At 66.7% G+C, this 27,751-nt stretch overlaps 1 protein-coding gene across 2 annotated transcripts; it reads right to left on the bottom strand.

The window, feature by feature from the left end:
• Positions 1-538: 538 nt before the first annotated feature.
• On the bottom strand, positions 539-27,318 carry CAMKV (CaM kinase like vesicle associated). Of its 2 annotated transcripts, none has more exons than XM_075939564.1 (11): positions 27,088-27,318; positions 16,569-16,677; positions 10,401-10,532; positions 8,867-8,941; positions 7,938-8,076; positions 7,311-7,431; positions 5,792-5,867; positions 4,901-5,037; positions 4,326-4,404; positions 4,036-4,123; positions 539-3,028 (listed from the first exon to the last, which is right to left on the bottom strand). In XM_075939564.1, exons 2-11 carry the CDS (start codon positions 16,661-16,663, stop codon positions 2,774-2,776), a joined length of 1,197 nt encoding a protein of 398 aa, XP_075795679.1. In that variant the 5' UTR covers positions 16,664-16,677; positions 27,088-27,318; the 3' UTR covers positions 539-2,773. The 2 variants fall into 2 exon arrangements, with proteins under 2 accessions (XP_075795679.1, XP_075795678.1); XM_075939563.1 differs by lacking the exon at positions 27,088-27,318 and adding an exon at positions 17,693-17,879.
• Between the last annotated feature and the right edge of the window lie 433 nt (positions 27,319-27,751).

The raw sequence follows: 27,751 nt of genomic DNA, 5'->3' as shown, positions 1-27,751 counted from the left end.
GGCTGCTCATTGGCTCTCACTGATCTGCCGGTTTGATCCCATTTCCTTGGCCATCACAAAGGCTGGGGGCCCCATTGCACGAGACCAGTGACAGCCCGGAGCTGCCCCTGGGCATGCCGGATTGTTAGCGGGGTCCCCTCTCCAGGGCCACATCCTGCTCCAGGGCGGAGGGACGAGTGGCTGGGGAGTCACTCCCATGCCAGAGAGGCTCCAGCTGACTGCCAGCTGTTTCCCAGCTGCTTGGGGAGCAGAGCGTGCTGCTGCCATACAAGTTTAGGGCCGTGGCGAGAGGACAGCAGAGAACAGCTGGGCTGGACTGGGGGAGGAGGGTCTCCGAGACTCAGCGATTAACCTCCTCTTAGCTCCCCACCTCTGCCTACCCCCCTTCCCTCCAGCCCCCGAGTGTCGGCGTCCCACCCCGTCCCAGCCGGGAGGCACAGTGCAGCGGAGTTGCTCCTGGCACCAGCCAGGTGGGCGAAGTGGCCCCCGGACGGTCGGCGCTCGGCCGCACGGCAGAAAGAGACAGAGCAGGCGTGGCTGGTGCTCTCAGTTTGTCCTCAGAAGGTCTTTATTTGCCAGTGGTACAGTGCAGCGATCACACAGCAGCTTCTGGGCGGTCGTGGTGGAAAGAAACGTTTGAGACAGGACCCAACCCTACAGACATGCAGCTGCGAGTCAAGGAGAGGGGGCAGGAAAGCCGGAGTGGTGGGCCCACAGCCCGGAGAGCCACAGGCTGGGAGAGCCCGGGGGAGCCCCATTGGTGGCAGGTCAACCCCACAGGCCCTTCGCAGTGGGACTTGGGTTTCCTTCCTGTTTAGTTTGGGGCCAGGGGAAGAGGGCGCAGGGAGCTGATGGGCCAGGCCTGTCACTGGGGGGAGTGGAGAGGCCCAGCTCTGGTCAAGGGCTCTCGTCTGGACTCATCTCCCCTCCCCTCAGAACCAACAGCCACAAGCACCTTGCACCCAGGACCAGGCAGGCCTGCCTACATCTAGGCCCAGGGAGGGTTGGAGGGGCACCCGGGGAGGCAGTGGGGCCCAAGGAGGATGGTTGGGCGGCAGGGAGGATGGTTGGGGGGCCCAGGGAGGATGGTTGGGGGGCCCAGGCTGCTAAAATACAAGCTGGCCAAGGCGCTATTTTCCCTCAGACCTGCCCTGGGTCTGCCAAGCATCAGCACGGCGGGGAGGGGGAACCCGGCAGGCAGCTGCCTCCATAGCCAGCTGCAGCCAGAAAAGCCCCTCGCCTGGGCCGGCCAAGGTGCAGAGCCTCTGTGCCCGGGCGGGGCCGCAGGACACGGGGTGCTGTGACCCCGCACACACAGCAAGCGCTTACACGGACACCCCCCCACGCCAAGGCCCGGCCCCGAGCTGTGCTGGGCACGGCCCACAGGTGCCCTGCTGCTCCCGCCGACAGGCCGGGTGCCGCCACAGGCGGGCTGCACACCCCACACTGGGCCCAGGAGGAGAGGCCTAGAACAGTGCTTTGGCCGTGAGCCCCCCGCCCTGCTCCGATAGCCCGAGCCAGGGGCCCACGTGCCTGCAGGTCGGCGCACCCAACTCCCTGGCCACATGGGGCTGGTGCAGCCATGGGACAGCTGGAGCCACCCTTCCCGAGGGGGCTGCCGGCCCTGGGATGTTCCCAGCAGCCTGTGTTCCTACCCGGGCGGCTCCAGCAGGGCCGTGACGCTCCCCCTACATGAGCCACCAGGCTGGGCCGCAGGGAGCCTAGGAGGGTGCTGCCGTGCGCCAGCGGGGTCTGGCCCTGCCCTCAGGCCCTCAAGCAGCAGAGCAGCGCATGGACCCCCCTGCACGTGGACCCTCCCGCACGTGGACCCTGCTCGGACAAGCCTGCCCCCCAGCACGGACTGGGGCCTACGGGGTAGGGCGAGGCTGCGCTGCCTACTCTATGGGTGCCCAGGCAGGTCTGCAGCCTCCAGGGCCAGGCGCCACCGGCACCACGGAGAGGAGACACACCCAGGCCCCTCGCTCCGCAGCAGCCCCAGCTCCAAGCAAGCTCAACGGGCACCTGTGGGTGCGGCCACGTGGGCAGTTGGATCTGGGATTGACGGCAGCCTAGGCCTTGTGACCCACGAGCCGCCCCGCCTGCCGGTCAGCACAGCCCTGCAGCAGGCTCGGCTCAGCTGCTACTCTGCGACTGGCGCTCAGGCCCTTCCCAGGGGGCTCGGGGCCGCCCCACTGCCCCTCCCAGCAGACTACGCCCAGTGCACGCACACGTGTCCACCCGGGGAGGGGGCACCCGCATGGCCACGCACACCCCACAATGACCACGCAGCACACACGCAGCTGTATGTAGACACGCGCACGCACACAAGCGCTGGCTACGGCCACACAACCGGACCTGTGCCCAGGCTCCCTGCACTGGGAACTCGGAAGGGCGGTTGTGTCCCCTTCCCCGGCCCAGGCCAGCCCGGCGGTGCCACGCAGGTGGGGGAGTGAGGGAGAGACAGAGAGAGCAGCCTCCAGGGAGGGGAGGGACCCAACAAAGCCACCAGCGGAGAGGGAGAAAAGAAAAGCAACGGGGCAGAGAGAAACCTCCATGCAAGGGGCTCTGCTTTGGCATCTGTCTGTCCGCCTGGGCCCAGCGGAACGCTCCAGGCTCAGGAACGTGGACAAGAGCGGCTCGCGGCGGCAGCCCAGCCGGGCCAGACAGAGCCAGGCAGGCAGGCGCACAGCGGGGACAGACGGGAGCCGGGGATACCATGCCAGTGACTATGTACAGCGAGAGACCCAGCGCTGCCCCACCCCGGCCCTCCTGCTCAGCCGCTCTCCTCGGTCCTGGCCTCGGGGCTGGCGCTGGGGGCCGTGGCTTCTTCTCCGTTGCAGGTGGGCGGGGCGCCCTGCGTCGTGGCCGTGCTGTCGGGCGTGGCGGCGGCCGTGGGCTGCGGGGCGGCAGCGGGGGCCGGCGAGGCGGCACTGTCCGACGTGGCGGCAGCAGGCGGGGGCGGCCGGGCCGGCTCTGCCTGCTCGGGCGCCCGGAGCCGCTTCATGAGCGTGGTGACTCGCACGGCTTTCTGTGGGGAGGGGAGGAACCCGTCGGTCACAGGGCACCGCACTGCAGCACCAGGCCTTTGCCTGAGCTGAGCTCCCGCCTCCCCCCTGCCCCTCTCCCCAGCAGGTGCTGCAGGCGGGGCAAGGGCCGGGCTGTGGGGTGCTGGCCGGCCAGAGCACAGACGTTCTGTTCCCCCATTGCTGGGGGCCCCCCCGCCGCAGGGACTCTGCGCCCAGGCAGCAGAGGCACAGCAGGCCTGGGCTGAGCTGGCCCTTGAAGGAGGCTGGACTGAGCTGAGCCACGCCCAGCTCACCTGCCCAGGTGGAGGAGAGGACCCCAGGCAGGCCTGAGGGCGCGCACATAAGGAATAGCTCTGAGATGGACCCCGGGTAGCTCTAAGGGACTGACAGCCCAGTTGCTGGGGCTCTGGATACCTGCAGCGGGGGTGCGCAGACTCTCCCCAGGCTGTGGGGTGAAGGGTGCAGTGACCCCTGCTGTTAAGGGGATACAGGACAGACCATGCACCCGGTTACCAGACTTCTCCAGGGGGCCCAGTCACCACAGTGATGGGCCAGTGCTGGAAGTCAGTGTCTGACAAACTCTGGGGAAATTGAGGCAGGGCCTTGCTTTCAGAGGGTCTGTGAGACCCAAGCATCAGAGAGCCAGGAAATAGAGTGAAGGGTCTGGATAGGCCTGGTTTCAGCCCCCCCCCCCCCCCCCCATCTTTCCTGGCAGCTCCCTGGACAGCCATAGGGCTGTGGGCCGCAGCGGGAGCAGTCCTGCCGGTGAGCGGGACCCCAGAGACCTCTTGGTCTTGGTGTCCCCCTGGCCCTCCTGTCTTCCCTGCACCCGTCACTGCGAGGCCTCTCCCCACCCCACGCTGCCTGGCCCAGAGAGGACCTGGACCCTGGGGAGGTTCGGCGCCTGGCCCGGGGTCTGTGGCGCAGCTGGGAACTGACCGCTGACCTGTGCGCTCCCAGACCGGCCCCCTCCCCCCGATGGGCACGGCACAGGGTGCGGGCCACGTACCTTCCACTTGGCCCTGGCAAAGTTCTTCTCGATCTGAGCACACACGCCCTCCTTGATGTTCTTATCTGAGGCGGCGTTGCCAGAAATCCTGCAGGCGGGAACACGAGCTAACAACTGGCGCCCACCTCCCTCCCGGCCCCTCGCCCGCACTCTGCTTGCCCCACCCCGAGCCCTGCCACCTCCAGCCTGCACCCAGCCCTTCCCCTGGCCCCGGCAGGTGGCGCTGGGCTCCCTCATGGCCCATGTCCCCTCCATCCCTGCCAGAAGGCCCCTCGCCCACATGGCCGTACCACTCGTGGGAGATGGCTTCTTCGGCTGTGATCCTCTGGTCCTGGTCCACCTCCATCAGGCGGGTCACCAGCTCCTTGGCTGCGGGACAGCAAGCGGGAGGAAGGTGCTGAGGTCGGGCCGGCCACGTGGCCTGAGAGGGGTGGGGGTGGCTGGCACACTCGGGCTCTGGCTCTCAGCCAGAGGGGCCGGGCCGGGCTTGGCGAGGCATGGAGGAGAGCGAAGGAGCCCAAAGCCCCACAGCTGGCTGCTCTGTCAACCCCTCAGTGGGAAGGTCAGTGCAGGACTGGTCACTGCTCCCCCCGGGGCTGCTCCGGACTCCTCGCCCTCCCAGGGCAGCTAGGGATGGGGGCTGGGCCTTCACTCCTGGAACAGCCACTCTCCGGACACCCACCGGCCCCGCGGCGCTGGCTGGCGAGAGGGAAGGGATGGCGCCCCAGCGAACAGGACCGGGGGGCAGGGCTGGTGGAGGAGGGGATGGGGGTGGAGTCACCGTCCAACGGGAGAGGACTGGCCCCGTGGAGCCGGCGTTCGCGGCTCTCCCGCAGGACAGCGTCTCTAGGGCGAGGGGCCTCACCCGCCTGCGAGATGTCATCCCAGTAGGGGGGGTCGAATTCGTAGTCGCCGGCCAGGATCTTGCGGAACAGGTTCTTGTCGTGGTTCTCGTAGTCGTCCTCCTCCACCTCCTCGTAAAAGGGCGGGTTCCCTGACAGCCTGCGTGGGCAAGAGCGGTGAGCACAGCCAGCCAGGCCCAGCGCTGACCAGCCCCGTCGCCCCGTGGGCAAGCTGAGATGCTGCCCAAGGGACACAGGGCCCCTCGGTCTCAGGCCCCCTTCCCCGAGGGCCCCCAGTCCCCTTCCCTGGGGCCCCTCAGTCTCAGGCCCCCTTCCCCGATGGCCCCCAGTCACCTTCCCCAGGGCCCCTCAGGCCCCCTTCCCCGAGGGCCCCCAGTCCCCTTCCCCGAGGGCCCCTCAGTCTCAGGCCCCCTTCCCCGGGGCCCCCAGCCCCCTTCCCCAGGGCCCCTCAGTCTCAGGCCCCCTTCCCCGAGGGCCCCCAGTCCCCATCCCCAGAGCCCCTCGGTCTCAGGCCCCCTTCCCCAGGGCCCCCTAGCCCCCTTCCCCGGGGCCCACCAGTCTCGGGCCCCCTTCCCCGAGGCCCATCTGTCTGTTGCCCCCTTCTCTGGAGCCCCCAAGCTCCTTTCCCTGGGGCCCCTTGGTCTCTGGCCCCCTTCCCCAAGGCCCCCCAGTTCCCTTCCCAGGGTCCAGGCCTAGGCCCTGTTTGCTGGCTCATCTCACTCACTCTCAGCTAGTTTCCTGGATGTGGCTTCTGGCTGCCACCCCACCCCACCCCGTCAGCCTCATCTGTGGCCATTGCCCCTGTCCCCCCACCATCAGCCTCCTGGCCCAGCCCCTGGTCCCACCCCAGCCCTCTCGGCCCCCCGGCCCCGGCTGCACCCCTGCGTACGTACAGGATGTACATGATGACACCGATCGCCCAGCAGTCCACAGGCCGGCCGTACCGCTGGCGCCCCACCACCTCCGGAGCTGCAACAGCCCCACAGCGAGTGAGCCCCATGCCCAGGCAGCCACAGCTCTGGGGTGCCCAGCCCAATTGCACTGCACCCTCAGCTTGGACGTCCCCACGTCAGCAGCGGGGCAGGGCAGGCGGGACCTAGCTAGCTGGGGCTGCGTCTCACCTGCCCCTGCCCCTTGGGCCCCCCTGCCCTGCAGCTGGCAGAGTGTGCCTGGCCTGGGCTCTCTGGCCGTGGCACTGTGTCCGGTTCCCCCGCTGTGGGCTAGCATGGGCAGCCAGCCTCAGTTCCCAGCTCCTCGGCAGACCCAGCTGCACCCTTCTCTCCAGCGCACATACAGGCTGGACAGCTCCGGCTGGACAGCGACCTCCCCAGCCAGAGACCGGCCGCCCCCTCTCCCGAGCCGGCACCCAGCGTGACCGCCTGAGCGGGGCGCTCGGATCTCGGCAGGGAGAAGCGGCCGCAACGCCAGGCCCAGGAGGGCCACCTGCGCCCAGAGCAACTGCGGAGATCTTGGGAACGGCCAATGCTGGCGAGCCTGGATCCCATTTGTCCACCATTCCCAGGAGAACAGGCTAGATGGGCCCTCAGCCCTCTGGGTACAAGCCAGCCTCTGACCACGGAACGGGCTCGGGGGCAGCCCCGGTGGGAGGGAAGAACCGGACCGGGGTTGCTGTGCCCCTGGAACGGGCTCGGGGGCAGCCCCGGTGGGAGGGAAGAACCGGACCGGGGTTGCAGCGCCCCTGGAACGGGCTCGGGGGCAGCCCCGGTGGGAGGGAAGAACCGGACCGGGGTTGCTGCGCCCCTGGAACGGGCTCGGGGGCAGCCCCGGTGGGAGGGAAGAACCGGACCGGGGTTGCAGCGCCCCTGGAACGGGCTCGGGGGCAGCCCCGGTGGGAGGGAAGAACCGGACCGGGGTTGCTGCGCCCTGGAACGGGCTCGGGGGCAGCCCCGGTGGGAGGGAAGAACCGGACCGGGGTTGCTGCGCCCTGGAACGGGCTCGGGGGCAGCCCCGGTGGGAGGGAAGAACCGGACCGGGGTTGCTACGCCCCTGGAACGGGCTCTGGGGCAGCCCCGGTGGGAGGGAAGAACCGGACCGGGGTTGCTACGCCCCTGGAACGGGCTCTGGGGCAGCCCCGGTGGGAGGGAAGAACCGGACCGGGGTTGCTGCGCCCTGGAACGGGCTCTGGGGCAGCCCCGGTGGGAGGGAAGAACCGGACCGGGGTTGCTGCGCCCTGGAACGGGCTCTGGGGCAGCCCCGGTGGGAGGGAAGAACCGGACCGGGGTTGCTGCACCCCTGGAACGGGCTCGGGGGCAGCCCCAGTGGGAGGGAAGAACCGGACCGGGGTTGCTGCGCCCCTGGAACAGGCTCTGGGGGCAGATCCTCCCGCTGCGGCTCACTGGGGGTCCCGAGCGGGGGATGTCGTGCCCTGCCCGCCCAGCGGGGGCTGCTTACCGAGATACTCTGGGGTGCCGCAGGGCTCCTTGATGAGGCCGTTCTCTAGCTTGGCCAGGTGGAAGTCGCTGATCACTATCTTGGAGTTCTTCAGGCGGTTGTAATACACCAGGTTCTCCAGCTGCAGCCCGGCCAAGAGCAGGGCAGGGGTGAGGAGAGGAGAGGAGAGGAGAGCCCAGCCCAGGGTGGGCGCCCGCAAGGGGGAGGCCCGTGCCCCACGCCCGCCAGGGCAAGTGCATCTCACAGGGCGCTGGGGTCAGCCCCGCCCACCCATGCCGGGGGGAAGGGCTCAAAGAAGAGGCCATTTGCCAAGCAGAAATGCTACACTGGACACGCCAAGCCGGGGAGCCACCAGCCCCCACAGCGAGCCGGCCAGGCCGGGGAGCCACCAGCCCCCACAGCGAGCCGGCCAGGCTGGGGAGCCACCAGCCCCCCCGCAGGGAGCCGGCCAAGCAGGGAGCCGCCAGCCCCCACAGGGAGCCAGCCAAGCAGGGAGCCAGCCAGGTGCCCCCTGCAGAGCAGTGCGAGCAAGGCCCTGCTGGACTGGCCGGTTCCTAGCGGTGGTGGCCGCGAGGCAGACCGGCCCCAGGGCACAGATCAGACCAGGGCATGCGCCCGCTGACTCACCTTGAGGTTCCTGTGCACAATCTTGAGCGAATGCAGGTAAGCGACGGCCTCCAGCACCTGGCGGATGACATTGCTGGTGTCCCGCTCCGAGTAATAACCCTGGTCCAGGATCCAGTCGAACACCTCCCGGCCTGTGGCCCTGCATGGGGACAAGGCCCGTGCCTGAGAGCAGCAGGATCCGGCCTCGTACCAGCACCCCAGCTATGACGGGGCACCCCGAGGCCCAGCCGCTGCAGGGGCTCAGGACCCTCCCCATCCATCAGGACAGCAGCCTGGGCTGCCACTCAAGGCAGGAGCTGTGCAGGGGCCCGGCCCCACCCGAGGCAGGACGTGGAGCGCGTCTCATGAGCGCAGGTAACCTATGGGGAGCCCCTGCCTTTCTGGGTGCCTGGCGGAACCCAGGCTCCTGTGTCGAGACTTGCAGCAGATTTGGCTGAGCCGCTCCCATGCCAGAGGCAGGCTCACAGCGTGGCCCTGAGCACTCCTGATGCTTCCCACAGCAGGCTGCAGCTGAATCTGGGGAGGAGCAGGAATCAGAACCTTGCTGGCATGTCAGGGCATTGGTGGTGACCTGCTCTGGAGGCTCCCCTGTGTCGCTCATGGGCTAATGAAGGGTCCCAGGGCCCCAGCCCTTAGAACACAGATCAGCAAGCCCTGTGCTGCAGCCCATAAGCCCCCTGGCAGTGGTGTGGGCCAGCCGGCTCGGAGTTGCCTCTAGACTATGCCCCGACTGGCCTCTAGTGAGCAAGCATCTGACCGGGGGCAAGAGGGGAGACAGACCCTCCCTGCAGGACAAAGGGGCTGCTGGGAATGAGCCAGCGGGCGTCTGGCATGGCTGCCCCAGAGGGGCCCCGGAGCCGCAGGGCGGGGGCTGCAGGCAAAGGAAGGTCCCTGGGGCACAGGGCCCTGGCAGGGCCGAGCTCACGTACAGCTCTAGGAAGATGAAGTACTCCTTGCGGGTGACGTACACATCCACCAGCTGCAGGATGTTGGGGTGCTTCACCCTGGGAGAGCGAGAAGAAGGTCAGGGGCTCTGCCCAGTCGGGGCCACGTCCCTGCCTCGTCAGGCACAGACCCTGCCCAGCTCCGCTCCCGCTGGCTCTCTGGGGAGCCCTGCAGGCCACGGGAAGGGGAGGCTGAGCCGGGGCAGAGCTGGGCACAGCATGGGGGCAGGGCCAGGAGGGCACCTCGCATGGGCCCCACCCCGCCCCACTGCTCCCCACTTGCTCAGGCCTTCCCAGTGGAGGAGGGAGAGGAGCTGGGGGCACAGGGGACCAACAGCGGGCTGTGCTCCCCCAGCAGCAGGGCAGAGCGGGCGGAGGGAGACCCAGAGCTCTGCCAGGGACCCAGGTGACCTGCCTCTGACCGGCACCAGCTGGGCTCTGCCTTGGACAGATGAGGGACCTGGGCCAGCCCCAGCTCTCTGTGCCCATCTCAGCCCCGAGCCAGGGCCTGCAGGGAGCTGGGTTGCGCTACACGTCCAGCAGAAGGGGGCACGGGGAGGATGCTGGCTGCTGGTATCCAAGGGACATGCCCGGCCACTTGGGCAGAGGCGGCTCAGGCTCCCCTCTGGCCCGTGGGTGCCCGCCGACTGGCAAAGGGGCCAGGGGCATGGGGCAGTGGGAGTATGATGCAGCGTGGGCTAGCCTGGCCCAAGGGAGCAAGCAAGGGGTGCTGTGGGGCTGTCCCACCCCGCCATCCCGGCACCAGAGCAGGGGTTGCTGGGCCCACGTGCAGCCAAGCACCGCTACGGGCAGCAGGGGGCGGGGCTAGAGCCTGGCCAGATCACGCCCGGCTTCAGCAGCCATGGCTCCCTCTGGCCGCTGGACCCCGGGAAAGGGTAACGGCCTACTACCGCCGCTAGCAAGGAGCGTTCCATCGGCAGCACAAGAGGGGACTGGAGCTGCTCGTGCTGAGCACTTCGGGCGCAGGCTGGGGGAACCGCGGGGGCCGGGGCCCCTGGTGCTGGGCTCAGGCGGGGCAGGGGGCCGCAGGAACCGGAGCCACCGGGGCTGGGCGCAGGCGGGGCAGGGGGCCGCAGGGACCGGAGCCACAGGTGCCGGGTGCAGGCGGGGCAGGGGGCCGTGGGGACCGGAGCCGGGCGCAGGCGGGGTAGGGGGCCACGGGAACCGGAGCCGCTGGTGCCGGGCGCAGGCGGGGCAGGGGGCCGTGGGGACCGGAGCCACTGGTGCCGGGCGCAGGCGGGGCAGGGGGCCGTGGGGACCGGAGCCGCTGGTGCCGGGCGCAGGCGGGGCAGGGGGCCGTGGGGACCGGAGCCGCTGGTGCCGGGCGCAGGCGGGGCAGGGGGCCGTGGGGACCGGAGCCGCTGGTGCCGGGCGCAGGCGGGGCAGGGGGCCGTGGGGACCGGAGCCGCTGGTGCCGGGCGCAGGCGGGGCAGGGGGCCGTGGGGACCGGAGCCGCTGGTGCCGGGCGCAGGCGGGGCAGGGGGCCGTGGGGACTCACATTTTCAGGATGATGATCTCATTCTTGGCCGCCTTCCGCACCTTCCGCCCGTCTCTCTTCAGGAACTTCTTGCATGTATAGAGCTTTCCCGTCGCCTTCTCTTTGGCCCGGAATATTTCGCAGAATTCCTCCCTGGGGGCAGAGCAGCAGGGCCCCATTAGGACTTCCCCCCACTGCCCTGGGGGTTACCTTTTGGGGGTGGGGCCAGGCTCTCCTCCTGCGGTGCCCAGACCCTGCTGTAAGCGCACGGGTGTGGTGTACTGCTACCACACTGCCCTAGCGTCGGAGCTCTGCACGTGCGCCAGCAGCTACCACCCCATGGCCACGAGGGGCCGATCTGTGGGGCGGGCGGGAGGCAGAGCTCTGCAGGGGAAGAGCTAAGGCCACGAGGGGCCGATCTGTGGGGCGGGCGGGAGGCAGAGCTCTGCAGGGGAAGAGCTAAGGCCACGAGGGGCCGATCCGTGGGGCGGGCGGGAGGCAGAGCTCTGCAGGGGAAGAGCTAAGGCCACGAGGGGCCGATCCGTGGGGCGGGCGGGAGGCAGAGCTCTGCAGGGGAAGAGCTAAGGCCACGAGGGGCCGATCCGTGGGGCGGGCGGGAGGCAGAGCTCTGCAGGGGAAGAGCTAAGGGTGCTCTGGAACAATAGCCCTTTATAGGCCAAGGACACACCTCAAGAGGGGTGACTCATCCCTAGGGGCTACCAGCAGGGAACACAGGGATAGGCCGTGGGCCAGGGGACCTGCTGTAGCCAAGAAGAGACCAGGAAGGAGGGATAAATAGGCCATGTGGCCGACTCCATCTTGGTTCTCAGCTCAGCACTTCATCCCAGAAGCAGCATTGCAGGGATCGAAGGGCCGGAAAGAACTGTGGACCCATCCTGATCCTAGGATGCGCAACAAGGACTTTTAAGCCAGCAGCTGTAACATCTCTGCTAGAGCCTGTATCGAGGACTGGGAGATTCGATGCATGTAATGTACAATACTTTAACAACCTCACTCTCAGGCTTTACTTTCACGTAGTAATAAACCTTTAGATGGTAGATTCTACAGGATTGGCTCAGCGTGATTTGTGGGTAAGGTCCAAAGGGTAAATTGACCAGGGGTCTGTGGCTGGTTTCTTGGGACCGGACAGAACTCGTTCGGGGGAGGTGGGATTGGGTGCTAGGACCCCCCCACCTGTGTATGAGGCCTGGGGCCATCTGGGGCATAGATATTGCTGGGGTGCCGGAGGGGTTTTGCTCGTGAGGCTTCAGGCAGGCTGCTGAGCGCTCGGTGGGACTGGTTTGTGGCCTGTTTGGAGAGGTCACCAGTCTGGGGGCTGTAAGGAGCCCCTAGTTTGAGCAATTCGCCCTGAGCGGACGCCCTCAGCTGTGCCCAGACCGGCTGCTGGGTGCGGAGCCCTCCTAGTGCGCGCTGGGCCAGCGTTCACATCGCTCTGCTGGGGCTGTTAGCCCAGCTCTGGGCCTCGGGCGGGGTGCTCCTGGACAGCAGGGCAGGGGGGTGGTATGAGCAGCACACCGGCTCCCTGCCTCTGACCCCCCTCAGCAGCATTGGGGAGGAGAGAGAGGGGCCAACTGCAGCCCCGGGGAAGGGAAGTGCAGCTCCTGGGCCAGTGCTTCTCAGCCTTTTTTTTTTTTTTATAAAGTACCCTTAAAAAAAAAAAAAAAAAAAAAGGACGCCCGGTACCTACAGGTTTCAGATTTTTTTTCTACCATTGCAACACGTTTAAACAACTTAATTGGAGCCGGGCAGGCACTGACATTTTTGGGTGTAAAGTACAAAAATAATAAAGCGCTGCAAAACCTAACCCAGACCTTCAGTTCTCCGCATCGCCGTTGGGTTGACGTGCCCCCCAGACTGCCGGCCCTCGGCTGCCCCCCCTCCCCATCCTCCTCCTGCCCCAGCAGGCCCTCTGCCGGCCCTCGGCTGCCCCGCTGCCACCCCGCCCCATCCTCCTTCTGCCCCAGCAGGCAGCAGGCCCTCTGCCGGCCCTCGGCTGTGCGAGTACGTGTCCCCGCTGCCGCCCTGCCCCATCCTCCTCCTGCCCCAGCAGGCAGCAGGCCCTCTGCCGGCCCTCGGCTGCCCCGCTGCCACCCCGCCCCATCCTCCTTCTGCCCCAGCAGGCAGCAGGCCCTCTGCCGGCCCTCGGCTGCCCCGCTGCCACCCCGCCCCATCCTCCTTCTGCCCCAGCAGGCAGCAGGCCCTCTGCCCCAGCAGGCAGCAGGCCCTCTGCCGGCCCTCGGCTGTGCGAGTACGTGTCCCCGCTGCCGCCCTGCCCCATCCTCCTCCTGCCCCAGCAGGCAGCAGGCTCTCTGCCGGCCCTCGGCTGTGCCATTACGGGTCCCTGCTCCGACCCTGGCCAGGAGGCTGTGACTGACGGGCAGGGCTCAGAGGCGACTGTGGGGTCTCCACCCGTCACGTGCCAGAACCCCGCCCAATAGCCACGGTTCCTAGCCACACGCGCTATGCAGCCCTGGCAGGGCCGGGCTCTGCCCACAGAGCAGCCAGGCCGCAGCAGGGCTGGGCAGCCATTCCAAGAGGGCCGCTCGAGCGCGGGCTTGGTTGTGTCACTTGGTGCTGGAGCTAGATCGGCTCCTGACTGTGGGCCAGGCTGGGCAGGGATGGGGCCCTAGCCGTGTGTCTGCAGGTGGGTGACCAGGGAGGGGTCCCGGGAGGATTCCCTGTTGCATCCCCTCCCTCTGGGGCACCTGGCACTGAGGGCAGACAGGACACTGGGATGGACAAACGTTGGTGTGGCCCAGCCTGGCCGCTCTGATGTTCTCTCTGTGCCCCTCCCAGGTGAGAGGTGGGCGTGGCCTCAGGGGAAGAGCCTGAGTGGGGGCGGGGCCTGGGCAGAGCATAGGTAGGGCTGAGCAGCAGGTGGGGCCACGGTCCCAGCCCTGCAGGGCCTGAGCCCCTTGTGGGGGGCGTGGGAGCCCTGGAAGCCCATGGGGTCAGTGCTTTGACACCAGGGTATTGTGTATTTGAGAGAGTCCGTCTGACAGACCCCACCCCCACGCGCGACAAGTAAGGGGCAGCCCCTGGGGGAGGCAGCTTCCTCAGATCCCAACTTCGAGCAAGGCCGGGTTTGGCCAAGCCGGGACAGTGGGATGTGCTCTCAAAGCCACGGAGACAGACTCACAAGGCACGTGAGTCAGGGACGGCTCCAGCCCCAAGCCCCCACCCCCTGGGGGGGGGAACCACAGCTCTCCCCTAATTCATATGGGGAGAATTATTGTTGCCCTTTGCCAGGGAGCTCGGGGAAGTGCCCAGTTTGCTGCATCATTCCTCTGGCTGGGGGGAGCAGGGGGCAGATGAACCTGGCCCTGACCCAGCTGGGGGCATGCCCCCTTCCCTGGCTGTGCCCGCTGGAGCTGCAGTGGCCTTGGAGAGGCACTGCCGGGGCAGCTTGCACTGAGCCCGTCAGTCCCCGTCCACCCTGGGACTGGGCAGAGCAAACTTAAGTGAGTTAGGGACCTGAGCAAGTCTACTTCCCTGGCTACCTCCCGCCCCCAGCCCGAGAAGGGAGGCAGGGTCCCACGGTGCACGACTCTCAATGCTGCGCTCCTGGCTGCACGCACACCCAAGCGCAGGAGAACTTCTCTCCGGCACAGCAGGATCTGGGGCAGCAGCTGTGTCAGCAACATAGCCCTGCAGGGTAGAGCCAGGGTTGCCTGCAGGCCTGCTGGCACCGGCAGTCACCGTGGGTGGGTCTGTTGTTGGCTTGGGATTTTCAACAGGCAGCATGCTGTGAGCCATGCTGCTGGACCCGTGCTCAGAAGCTAGTTTCTGTCTCTTCTTCAGAACTGTTCAGTGCCGTATGCGGTGCCACAATCACCTGCAAACACTTGGAAGGTGGCAAGTGATAGGGAACAGCCAGCATGGATTTGTAAAGAACAAATCATGGCCAACCCATCGGATAGCTTTCTTTGATAGGATAAAGAGTCTTGTGGATAAGGGAGAAGCGGTGGATGTGGAGTACCTAGACTTTAGTAAAAACAAAATACAGGACTGTGTAGCACTTTAAAGACTAATAAGATGGTTTAATAGGTGATGAGCTTTCGTGGGCCAGACCCACTTCCTCAGATCACATAGCGGAATAAAATTGTCAGCCATTATATACCAAAGGATACAATTAAAAAAAAAAAAAAAAGGAACATATATGTTGTGACAATTTTCTTCCGCTATTTGATCTGAGGAAGTGGGTCTGGCCCACGAAAGCTCATCATCTAATAAACCATCTTGTTAGTCTTTAAAGTGCTACATCGTCCTGTATTTTGTTTCAGCTGCACCAGACTAACACGGCTACATTTCTATCACTAGACTTTAGTAAGGCATTTGATACGGTCTCACATGATATTCTTATCAATAAACTAGGCAAATACAACTTAGATGGGGCTACTATAAGGTGGGCGCATAACTGCTGGATAACCGTACTCAGAGAGTAGTTATTAATGATTCACAATCCTGCTGGAAAGGTATAACAAGTGGGGTTCCACAGGGGTCTGTTTTGGGACCGGCTCTGTTCAATATTTTCATCAACAATTTAGATATTGGCATATAAAGTACGCTTATTAAGTTTGCAGATGATACAAAGCTGGGAGGGGTTGCGACTGATCTGGAGGATAGGTCTGAGGTAAACAGGATGAAGTTTAATAAAGACAAATGCAAAGTGCTCCACTTAGGAAGGAACAATCAGTCTCACACATACACAATGGGAAGTGACTGTCTAGGAAGGAGTCCGGCAGAAAGGGATCTAGGGGTTATAGTGGACCACAAGCTGAATATGAGTCAGCAGTATGATGCTGTTGCAAAAAAAGCAAACATGACTCTGGGATGCATTAACAGGTGCGTTGTGAGCAAGACACGAGGAGTCATTCTTCCACTCTACTCTGCACTGATTAGGCCTCAGTTGGAGAATTGTGTCCAGTTCTGGGCACCACATTTCAAGAAGGATGTGGAGAAATTGGAGAGGGTCCAGAGAAGAGCAACAAGAATGATGAAAGGTCCAGAGAACATGAGCTATGAAGGAGGCTGAAAGAATTGGGTTTGTTTAGTTTGGAAAAGAGAAGATCGAGGGGGGACATGATAGCAGTTTTCAGGTATCTAAAAGGGCGTCATAAGGAGAGAAAACTTGTTCATCTTGGCCTCTGGGGATAGAAGAAGCAATTGGCTTAAACTGAAACTGCAGCAAGGGAGGTTTAGGTTGGACATTAGGAAAAAGTTCCTAACTGTCAGGGTGGTCAAACACTGGAATAAATTGCCCAGGGAGGTTGTGGAATCCCCATCTGTGGAGATATTTAAGAGTAGGTTAGATAAATGTCTATCAGGGATGGTCTAGACAGTATTTGGTCCTGCCATGAGGGCAGGGGATTGGACTCAATGACCTCTCGAAGTCCCTTCCGGTCCTAGTATTCTAGGATTCTATGACTTCTTCCCAGCCAGGCAGGGGACTGGTCTGTGAATCACTCCAGGCTTCCACGTAGTCTGTGCGCTCGGGTGTGACTGTCGTCCTTTCACCGCAGTGTGTTGGGAACTCCCTCTGCAGTTTAAAAGTCCAGGTGCTCTTCAATTCTGGCCCCAAAGCATCTTCGCAGGGGTCTGCTTTACAGTAGAATGGGCACGATCCTGTCCGCAAATGGAAGCCTTGCTGTCTCGGGTGGGACTGGAGACACGCCGTGCAGCTGCGGGGCCGCGACAGGAAGGAGCAGATACGGCACGTTTGACACCACTTCCACAAACTCTTTGGATGCGAGTGGAGCCCCGCTGCCACGCGCCGGCTCCCAGCCTTGAGAACCAGAGGCTGCCGCTTTTCCTGTGACGCTGAGCTGTCGGAACTCACGCCCGGGTACGTGGACGGCTCGCACGGTGCCGTGCGCTCCCTGGGCCCTGCAGTCGCCACCCGCCGCAGCCACAGAAACTCCTGGGTTCAGCCCGCCAGGCTCACCGGCCCCTCACGCAGCACTTCTCTGCAGCCAGCCCCTTGCACGCCTTCCGCAGAAGCGGCAGCACTCGGTGCTGGGGGCAGAATCGTCCCAATCTCACGATCAGGGGAAAAGCTACAGCAGGGTCCGCCTGTGAACGGCCCCCCCCCCCCCCATCTTCTCAGAGGACCCCCCCACACACACAGGGCCGGGCAAGCTCAGCCGGAGGCGTCCGGGCCAGACTCACGTTTTGATGACCTGTCCCAGGTCATATCTGTCCGTCACCTCGGATGGCTGGTTGTAATCCTTCTTGTCTCCCAGGGTGACGCAGCCAAACGGCATCGCCGGGGCCGGTGCTGGAAGGCAGAGAAGCAGCGAGTGAGGAGGGCGTTTGCATGACCCTGCCACTGGGCCACACTGCTTCCTCCGGGCCTTGCTGGTCAGGCCCCCCCGGCTGCCAGTGGCCTTTCTGGCACTTCCTGCCCCGCTAAGGCAGGGCTCCTTCGCAGTCCCCTCCCCCCAGCACGGCCATTTCCCATTCCAAAGCAGAGTGCCAGCTCCCTGCTGGGGTCTTCCTGCCCCGCAGGGGGTCAAACCTCACTCCGTGCAGTCCCACCACTTCGCGGCTTCTCCCCAGGAGAGAGTCCAGCGCGGCTCAGCTGATTGGCAGAGCGCTGGTGGTGCACATCCGCACAAGCCTTGGTGCGCAAAACAAATTTATTCCACACGGGTGGAAACGATCATTGGGAGCTTTGCCGTGGAGTGGGGCTGACTGAGGCCAGGTCTGTGCCCTGTCACCTGCGCTCACCAGCCTGGTGGCCCAGCTGCCAGGAGGAAACTGCTCCCCCTCGTGCTGACACTGAGCAGGGGGCTGCCAGTCTGCTCACCAGCCCAACACCCAGTGAGGGCCGCCAGCCACACCCGCCCGCAGAGCCACTGCAACGGCCCGGAGCACGGCAGGTTCCTCTGCCCAGGGTAGGCAGGCGCTGGGTGCCCGATCCCAGCCCTGCCCAGGCAGACCCAGCGTGCCCAAGCCTGCCCCGGTGGAGCGGTCTCTGTGGGCCCCATGGCCGCACCGCGTGGGACCCGGACGCACGGCCCAGCAGGCAGCCGGCCGGGCCCTTGGCTCTGTCCCCCCCCCCCCCCTTCCCCCGGCCATTCCCTGCGGAGCCCGGCTCTGGCTAGAGGAAGCTGGTGGGAAACCCTCTGGCAGTGCCCTTTGGTTCCCACGTCTCCCCCCCCCCCTCCGCTGCTGTGTCTGGGCCCATGGGCTCCCAGCGCTCTGCCGGGCAGCGGGATGCCAGCCTGGGCACGTGGTGACCAGGGCGCTCTGCCGCGCGGCCCAGCCTGCTGCAGGCCCCGTGTGGGCACCTCTCCGCCCGGCCTGCTCCATGCCCTGGCACTGGGCCTGCTGCAGCACGGGGCAGCCGCTAGCCGGGCCACGAGGGGCTGGGCTGGGCGACTCCCGCAGCAGCGCCCAGGGCCATGCCCTGCCCGCACAGCCCAGCTGCAGGGCCACGGGGCAGCTCAGGCCGGGAACCAGAGCCCCGACCCCCTTGCTCCCTCAGCCGGCCCCACCCCCTCCTCACAGACTTGCCTTTATCCTTCTGTACAACTCCCATTGCCATAGCAACAGGCTCAGCGCCTGTACCCAGAGCAGCACGCACTGTGCCTCCCCCCGCCTCCAGCAAACAGGTGCTGAGACCCTGGCCCAGACCCTCCCCTCCCCTCCTGCTGTGGGCTAGGGAGGAGCAAAGAGGGGGCCCCCTCCCCAATGCCTCCAGCTGGCCCCGGGGCCCCACTGAACAGCTGACTGGGGCCAGTCCGGCTGGAATCACTCGACTGATGGGCCCCGTTTTATTTCCAGCTGCTCCGGGCTCAAGCAGCCCTGGAGCCAGCCCCTTGGCTGGCTCTGCAGCGGGACGCTCCCTCCCTGGCCTGCCGCGAGCCAGGCACGGCCCCCCCCCCCACATCCGCACAAGCCTGACGCTGGGGGTGCTGGGCCAGGGCTGCCAGCCGGCTGATGGCCAGGGCCCTACCAAACCCACAGCGCTTCCAGCCTGTAGCATGCAGATTTCCCGGGGCCCCCAGCCTCTCTCAAACTGGGCTCTTGACCCCAAGAGGGAGCGGCCGGGGGTTACCAGGTTGTTTTGGGGGAGGGGGAGTCACAGCATTGCCACCCTTACATCTGCACTGGCTTCACAGCTGGGCAGCCGAGCGTGGTGGTGGTGGGCCTGGCCCCCAGCCCCGAGGGCAGCACCCCACCCGTGGCAGGGCAGACGGCTAGCAGTACTGCACCCCCACACACAACTCCTTCTGGTCAGGGCCCCTACAATTACAACACCCTGAGATTTCAGATGGGAACAGCTGAAACAATGAAACCGACTGTTTAAAACCCTGTGATGTGAAATTGACCAAAAAGGACCATGAATTTGGTGGGTTCCTACTTGTTGTGCAAACCCACAGACCCTTGCCCCCACCCCTTCCCCGAGGCAACACCCTTCGTCCACCCCTCCAAGGCCCCTCCCTGTCACTCCACCCCCGCCCCTCACTCACTCACTTCCAGGCTGGGGCGGGAGATTAGGAGCTTGGGGGGGAGGCAGAGGATCAGCACTTACCTTAGGCTGGCACTTCTGGGAGCCACCCAAGTGTCTCCTAGATGGCTGGGGGTGGGGGGAGTCTCCATGCCCACAGCTCCCATTGGCTGGAGACTGCAGCCAATAGGAGCTGCAGAGTCAGAGCTCATGGTGAGGGCAGCAGAGATGGGCTGGCTACTTCCGGGAGCAGCGTGTAGCAAGGGAAGCAGGAGGCTGCCTTCGGGAGCGGCCTGAGGCCGGCTGCAGCAGCTGATGCCCCAGGTGGAAGGCGCGATCGGCACCCCCGCTGTACGGCTGCCAATGGCCGTGACGTACCCATCGGGCACCCGGTGACGTCATCATTGGGTGCCCCAGGCCAGTGGCGCCCTAGGTGACCGCCTAGTCTGCCTAAGCTCACGGGCCGCCCCTGCCTGCCTTGGCCCTGCTGTGCTGCCGGCAACAGCGGCTCCCAGGCCCTTCATCACCCTGGCTCCTGGAGAATTGCCCCTTGCCCTCCCCCATCCAGCGACCTGCGCTCCCACTTGGACAGCTGTTCGGCACCAATGACCTTGCCCTGGCTCATTCCCGCTCACCCTACCCCAGGCCGACGTGCTTCCTGGGCAGCGGCCGGCTCCATCCCAGCACCCACGCCCGAGCAAGTCAGTGGCCTGCCATTGGCACCTGGCACTGCACGGGCCCGTGCGGTGGGTGAACCCCTGCCCCATCCAGATGGCAGCTGACCGCTCCCGCAGAGAGCCGAGCTCAAAGGTACCCGTCATCCCCCGCTGGCCCATGAGCTCTGGGGTCTCAGCCTGGACGGCAGCCCCCGTGCTGCTAGCGAGAGCAGGTTCTTGCTGGGGAAGGATCCAGGGCCACTGCACAAGGGGATAACAATCTACTACTGCTGCAGACTAATGGAGCCACATGGGGGGATGGCCTGTACCTCAAGCTCCTGGGAGCAACGCCTGCGGATAAGTCATGAACACTGTGGGAGGAGCCCCCCATCTTCCTCTGAGATTAGCTGCTGTTTGTGCAGGAAATGCCATAGCAAGCAACCTGTCCCCGGCCCTCACCATGCTGCGTCAGGAGGAGCTGCAGACCGAGGGAGCCAGGGATCAAATCACTGGCAGGAGGCAGTACACGGGTTCAGCTGGCAGCAAGGGGTCCGGGGAGAGGAGAGGGTGTGGGGCCGGCCACCACGAGTGAGGGATTCGCCAGGCCCAGGGACCAGGCTGGGGGGGCGGTCCTGGGGGTCTGGCCTGGCGTGGCTGGAGCTCTGACTCTGCCGGGCAGCAGTCACTGGAACCACGCAGCGATGCCCTGTGGGGCTGGGCGCACGGGGCAGCAAAGGGGGCCAGGGAGCTCTCCTGGCTGCGTGGGAAGGACAGCCCCGGCAGGCGGCGAGTGGGACGTGAGGGAACAGCAAAGCGGGGCCGAAGGGGGCAGAGGAGGGGGGGCAGAGCGGAGCCAAGGGCGGGGCAGGGGCTTCCCTTTTCCTTCGCTCTAGTGACTAATGTACCAGCCTGGCCCACTAAGAGTCAGGTGCCCGGTTCTTGGGGGAGGGGGAGCGGGGGAGGGGGGCCCATGGGCAGGAGGGGAGAGGACACGTGGGGCCAGATGCGCCCCATAGACAAGGTCAGAAGGGGCCCGGTGCCACTGCAAGGTCTGGGACTCACGTGCAGCATGCCGTGCCCGGGGGCAGGCTGTGCCCAGCTCTGGGGGGAGGCGGTGGTATCCAGGGCCCTGTCCCACGCCAGGCAGCAGGGGCACTCGCCCTGGGCCCTGCCACAGGGGGTTGGGCCCCCGGCAGCCTGCGGGCCTGGCCCAGCGGGAGCTGCCCCCAATGGCCCAGCCCTCTCCATGCCCTCAGCCGCCTGCCCGGAAGGGGCAGCGGGTTCCCCGGCCCACGAGCAGGGAAAGGAGGTTACACGTCACCCCAGCACTGGGGCTGGTACCACGTCTGACCAGTTCATTCCCTGGCGGGGCTGTGCTGGCAGCCAACACACCCGCAAAGCAGGGCCTGGGCCAGCTGCTTCTCTGCCCCCATCGCCCTCTTCTCGGCCGGCCCAGCCCGGGCTCCCCTGCTTGCTGCCGTCAGTGCCTCGGGGCCCTCCGGGGCCTCCGCTGCAGGCTCCTGGCCAGCCTCCACCCCAGGAGGAGAGCGCAGAGCCCGGAGGAGCCGGCGGCACAGGGCAGGCGGGTGAGCTACAGCACGTGGGAGCGGCCCCAGAGGGAGCAGGCAGGGCAGCGGGAGAGACGCAGCCTGGCGCCACGTACAGGGCAGAGTTAGCAGCTGCCTCGCGCCCACCTGCTGCCCAGGCAGGCTGAGCTGGCACAAGGCGCCTGCCTCTCAGGCAGATCATGGGGCAGCGTGAGCAACGGCCCCAATTCAGCGCCGTGGGGCCCATCTGCAGGAGCCAGGCAGCCAGGCCTGGGCAGCCCAGGGAGAGCCAGCCCCACCCCGGAGAGTGCTGGGCAGGAGCCAGAGAAGCGGGGCTCCGCTCCCGGTTGCCAGGAAAGCCCCATCCGGCCAGTGCGGAGCTGGGCCGAGGGGTCGGGGGGTCAGGACCAGTAAGAGGGGGCAGGATAGCTCTGCTGGCTAAAGCTCAGTCACTAGCAGGCAGGCACCCCACTGCCCGTCACAGCCCCGGGTGGCGCTCAGGGGACCGCAGGACACGCACCCACTAGAGCTGGCGAGGGGGACACGGCCTGCCAGCCTGGATCTCGTTTGCAGAGCCCAGCGCTTGCTCCAGAACCTGCCCTGCACAGCTGACTCAGCCGCCACAAAGAGCGCCCCAAGGGCCGATCGCAGCTCCCCGAGCAGTAGCCGGGCACACCCGCCCCCTTGGCTGCCGGGCGTTAACCCTGGAACAGAACGACGCACACAGACATCGCCCACTCACTGTGCACGTGCGCAGCGGAAACAGCCGCCAGTCCCCCTCCCCCGCTCTTCCCGCCCACACCCCTCGCAGGGCTGTCACACCGCCTGCACCGCACGAGACAGCGGGGCCGGATGACATCCAGGCTGGCGAGAGCCCCTGGCTCCCTCCTGGCTGAGTCTGCCGCCGACTGTGCCCCCCGAGTCAGGCGCCAGCGCGGGAACCTCCTCCAGGCCTTCGAGTTGCCAGAGGGGATGTTGCATTGCCAGGCTGCCCCACTAGGGGGAGCATCATGCCCCTTGGGGCGGCCTTGCACAGCCAGGCTAGGGGGCATTGCCATGCACTTGGCATGGACGAGCTGCCCAGCCCAGGGCCCCCTTTAGGGACTGGGGGGGCAAAGCGAGCACGGAATCTGGTCCTCAGCCAGCAAAGGGGAGCGCTGCCCGCTAGGGCTGACTGTTCCCGCCAGGAAAGCGGCTGGCAGCCACGCCAGGAGAACGGGACCAGGGACAAGAGGGGGCACAGGACGTTCTAAGGGAAGAGACCGCCTCGGGGAAACAGGACAGCTCTCGGGCTGTAATTACAGACCCAGCAGCTCAGCGCCGGTCCCAGGCCGGGGGCTCTGGGGAGCCGGGGGCGGGGCCGGTCCCAGGCCGGGGGCTCTGGGGAGCCGGGGGCGGGGCCGGTCCCAGGCCGGGGGCTCTGGGGAGCCGGGGGCGGGGTGACTGGGGTTTTATTGCTCAATCTGAGAGTATCCAGTAAGGTGGCACATGAGTATCCTGCACGCCCCACCAGGGGCCACGTGCCCCCCACTGAGTAGCGAGTGTGATCGGGCCCTATGGATGGCCTAGGGCAACGACCCCATACCCCTAGGCTGGGCGGGAACGTAACTCTGCCATGGGCGCGTGGTGGCGGAGAGCAGGAAGGGCCAAGTGAGTCGGTCCATGTTCCTGGTACGCTAGAGACCCCAAGCAGACTGGGGAAGGGCCGCCGTGCATGCACACGCACACGCACGCGCACCCGCGCAGCCCCTGCCCCCAGCGCCGAGCAGCTATTTAAGGCACGCCGCCGCAGCGCAAGACACAATAGCTGGGGAGTGGGAGGCAGGCGCGATGGCATGAGGAGATGACGCAGCTTTCACAAGCCAGGATCCGGATTCAATGTAAACATCCCTGCTGCTGTATCGTGGCTGGACATTCGCTTCCCACCCCGACATGTCCTCAGCCCCAGCTCCCAGCGCCACCCTGGCAAGCGCCGCCGGAGCGAGTGCGCAGCAGAGCTGGGAGGCAGCAGCCCCCTCTGGGCACCTCTCCAGAAATAGCTGCTTCACCTCCGGCACCGCCCGACTCGTGGGACTGAACCCCGGGGAACGGGCAGCTGCTGAGAGGGGCCCCGAGATGGCCCTAAATACTGGGGCTGTGTGGTCAGCCGGCAAGGGATCATTCCTGGGGGTGCAAGGAGTGACAGCCATCTGGGAGGAGAAGCCCGGGGATGGGCTGACAGGGGCTGCAGGTGGGGAGGGAGGGGCTCTGGCAGGGCTGGGGGTGGGGTCAGGGGCTGGGCTGGCAGGGGCTGTGGGGTGAGAGCAAGGGGCAGCGGCAGGGGCTGGGGAGCGGGAGTGAGGGACAGGGGCTGGGGGACACGAGCGAGGGGCTGAGAGTGAGGGGCAGGGGCTGGGGGTGTGAATGAGGGGCAGGGGCAGGGGTTGGGGGGAGGGAGGGGCAGCGGGACGTGAGCGAAGGGCAGCAGCTGGGGCGGGGGGCACGAGTGAGGAGCAGGGCTGGGGGGCAGGAGGGAGGGGCACCAGCAGGGGCTGGGGAAGCAGGGGCTGGGGGGCACGAGTGAGGGGCAGGGGCTGGGGGAGGCGGGGGGCACAAGTGGGGGGCAGGGGCTGGGGGGGCGGGGGGGCACAAGTGGGGGGCAGGGGCGGGGGGGCGCGAGCGAAGAGCAGCAGCTGGGGCTGGGGGGGTCTGCAGGGAGCGAGTCAGAACTCTCCCTCCCAGGTCTCAAGCAGGGCCCAGCCCGACTTAGCTCGGAGATCTGAGGAGAGCGGAGCCCAGGCAGGCGGCTGCAGATCACAAGGAAGCCCCAGGAAAGCGCCTGTGTGGACTCTAATAGCCGCCACATCAATGGCGGCAGCAGAAGAAAGGGAAGCCGACTGCTGGGCCGTGGGGGGGGCTGCCCTATAAACCAGCGGCTCGCTCGCACTTCAAACCCTGCGCTCGCCTCCTGTCCTCGTAGGAGGAACGTTGGGCCGGATCAGGAAGAGGCAGAGGGGGGGCCATGGGATCGGGTCGGGATCCCGAGCCATCGAGTGGAAACACAAAGTCCCTCCCTAGCCCATAACAGGAACCCAGCAGGGAGTCTTGGCTGACAGCAGCCTGGGGAACTCACTGCCCCATGAGTCGCGTGCTGCAGCGGGATTTAAAGGACAGGCAACGGGGGGCTGCGTAATGTTGCAGAGTCTCCGCGGCCCAGGGGTGACTGAGGGCTACTGTGCTGCCTTCAAGCCCCAGGGGTCTGCGGCCAGATCCCCTTGGTAACACCGCTGCTCCCCAGCCGCCTCCTGTGCACGCGGAACCCAGCCGCCTTTGGCGTGGCCCGTAGAGCCCCCCACAGCCCGGAAAGGCTGCCCCAAGCCTGGGCAAGGCCTGTGCTGAGCAGCACCCTGCCCTGGCCCCGAAGAGACAATCTCTCCTTTGGGGAGCCCTGCAGCCTGGCACGGAGGGCCCCAAACACAGATGGTACTGGGCTCCGGGGAGGGAATCCCCCACGAACAGGACACCCAAGCCACGGCGGCTCCGCCAACACCCACTCACAAGGCTGCACCCGCCCGATCCACCCGCTCCTCCCCCGAGACACCAGGACGTGGCACCCTGGGAAGGGGGAGTCCACCCCTGGGGCCCTGCCCCGTCACTGCCCTCCCCTGCCTGTGCCCTTTTCAGGCAGAGACGCGGGGGCCAAACCAGCCCAGACACTCCAGATTGGGACTCAGGGAGGCAACGTCAGACCCCTCTGTGCACACTAGGCTGGGGGGGGGAACCGGGAACTGCTAGAGACCTGTCCCCTGTGCCCCGGGGTACCGGGTACCGACCCAGGGGGACCAGGAACTGCTAGAGACCTGCCCCCTGTGCCCCGGGGTACCGCCCCAGGGGGACCAGGAACTGCTAGAGACCTGCCCCCTGCGCCATGTGCCCCAGGGGGACTGGGAACTGCTAGAGACCTGCCCCTGCACCATGTGCCCCAGGGGGACCGGGAACTGCTAGAGACCTGCCCCCTGCGCCATGTGCCCCAGGGGGACTGGGAACTGCTAGACACCTGCCCCTGCGCCATGTGCCCCAGGGGGACTGGGAACTGCTAGACACCTGCCCCCTGTGCCATGTGCCATGTGCCCCAGGGGGACTGGGAACTGCTAGACACCTGCCCCCTGCACCATGTGCCCCAGGGGGACCAGGAACTGCTAGACACCTGCCCCCTGCGCCATGTGCCCCACACCCCAGGCCGCAGTGGTTTCTGTGACCCCCCCCAGCCAACCGAGGGGCCATGCCCAGCCTGCCAGCTGAAGGAGGGACAAGATGCGAGCCGAGCTCAGGGCCCGAGTTCTCCTCCGCGCCCCCGAGTGCGACGTGCAGGCACTGGGAGCCAACAGGAGCGTCTCTGGCTCCGGCACCACAGAGCAGGGCTGAGACAGACGTGCCTGCCCCCCAGGGTGCACGGAGGCTGAGGTGCTTCGTTTGGCGGGCAGGCCCTGCCTCGCAGCCCTTCCCAGCCGCCTCCAGGAGCCACAGCAGGGAGCTGGGGCTGCGGGAAGGTGGCAGGAGGGATCTGAGGCAGTGGAACCAGGCGGCAGGGCAGGGAAGAGAGGCCAGAGAGGCTGGGGGGGGGGGGGCTGCCCCGCTCCACCCTTTCCCAGGTGATCCTGCAGAAGGGGGGATGGGCCCATCCCACTCCAGCCCCACTGAGGGTCTGGGGCAGGAGCCAGGCCTGACACCCCCCTCCCAGGGCTAGGAAGGGGAAGGAACATCTGGCTTTGCAAGAGAGATCCAGCTGGGGGAGACAGACAGCAGAACACCCGCCCCTCCCCCTTCTGACATACCCGGCATCGCATGCACCCCCCAGCCGAACCCAGCACACGTGGCCTGGCTGGCAGCCTCCGAGCCCCGGGCACGAGGGAAATGCCAGGGCACCCCCCCTTGCTCCAACCCCCCCAGCTGCCCCACCTGCCCGCTCTGCACAGAGCCCCCTGCGGGTATGGCAGCCCCCCACCCCACGCCTGCACGGTGGCCACCCCAGTGCCCGTCCCTCCCCCCACCCCACCCCGGCCCGGCACGGTGGCCACCCGAGCTGCCTGGCACAAAACTTGGGCACTGCTGGAGCCCGGCCCCCAGCCCAGCCCCCCGAAATTGTGACATTAGCGGTTGTCATGGAAATTAGCGCCAGTCTCGCGCAAGAGTGGGGGGGGGGGGGGACCGGGGGAAGGGCTGGCAGGCGAACCAGCCCGCAGCGCCCGGATCCCGGCCAGGGCAGAGGGGAGTGGGGGGGGGGGGACGCCGCCTGCAGCTCGGGGCGCTGGCCCGTGGGGCCGTTCCCCGATGGCCCGGGCCGGAGCAGCCCCCTCCCCCCACATGCTGCACCGGGCGCCTGCAGCGGGCTGCAGACCGGAGCCGCTAGCGCGGGAGGGGAGGGGGGGGGGCTCTGCCGCAGGCTCCTACCCCGGGCAACTTTCTCCGAGACCTGTCCGAATGCCCCCGGCTCCGCACCGCTCACTGGGGGGGCGGGGCACAGCGAGCCCCTTCTGCAGGTTCCCTGCGGCGGGCGCTGCTCTCGCCATGCCTGGGGCAGTCACGCCGGAGTCACGCCGGAGTCACACCGCAGTCTCCCCCCCCCCCCGGCCGAGACCTGTCCGAATGCCCCCACCGGCTCCGCACCGCTCATTAGGGGGGGACGCGGACACAGCGAGCCCCTTTTGCAGGTTCCCTGCGGCGGGCGCTGCTCTCGCCATGCCTGGGGCAGTCACGCCGGAGTCACACCGCAGTCTCCCCCCCCCCCAGCCGAGACCTGTCCGAATGCCCCCCGGCTCCGCACAGCTCACTGGGGGCGGGGCACAGCGAGCCCCTTGCAGACTCCCTGCGGCGGGCGCTGCTCCCGCCATGCCTGGGGCAGTCACGCTGGAGTCACACCGGAGTCACACCGCAATCCCCCCTCCCAGCCGAGACCTGTCCGAATGCCCCCGGCTCCGCAGCGCCCACTGCGCGGGGCAGGCTCCAGGCCGGGCACGCAGCGCGCCCGGCGCCCCGTCCACCCGGCTCACCTGCAAGCCTGCTCCAGCCGCGGGAAGGTGCCGGGTCCCTCCGCCCTGCCCCGGGCGCTCGGGCTCCTGGGCCGCCCGCCCCGGCCTGGGCTGGGCTGGGGAGCGGGGCGCCGGGCCGGGCCTCACGGGGCAGTGGGCTCCGGGGCTGGCCGGGCGGGGCTCACGGGGCTGAGCGCGCTCCCGGCTCCGGGCACCTGGAGCATCTCCCCGGAGTTCGGCGTGGGAAAGTTACAGGGACTGGACTAACAGGGGCCCGCCCCGGGGCGGGGCCAGGCCCTCTGACGTCACTGACAAACTTTAGGCTCCTCCCCCTGCTTGGGGACCCGGGGAGGGGGCCCCTTCAGGTCCCTCTGGACTGCCCCAGGCGGGTGAGGCGGGGGTGTCACCTCGGACCCTGCTCGGTCGCAGGGCTGGGGCCCCCCACAGCCATGCTCACAGAAGTGGGGCGGCCTGCAATGGGGAGGGAGATGGGGCCCAGAGGGTGCTCCTCGGAGCTGGGCAGCAGGTGGGCTTGGGGCCCGCATGTGCTGCCCCAGCCTGACTTCAGTGTCAGTAGGATGCTCGACATGCCCCAGGCCTGCGCAGCAGCAAAGTGCCTTACAAGCTGGGATTGGACTCGGGGAGCTGTCCCTGGTGTCCGGCCACTCGTTTGCGCTGGGCGGCC

The sequence above is a fragment of the Pelodiscus sinensis genome, chromosome 11 (assembly GCF_049634645.1).
Source record: "Pelodiscus sinensis isolate JC-2024 chromosome 11, ASM4963464v1, whole genome shotgun sequence".
Lineage (NCBI taxonomy): Eukaryota > Metazoa > Chordata > Testudines > Trionychidae > Pelodiscus > Pelodiscus sinensis.
Note: the sequence above shows the minus strand (reverse complement) of the source record. Positions and strands in the feature narration are given on the sequence as shown.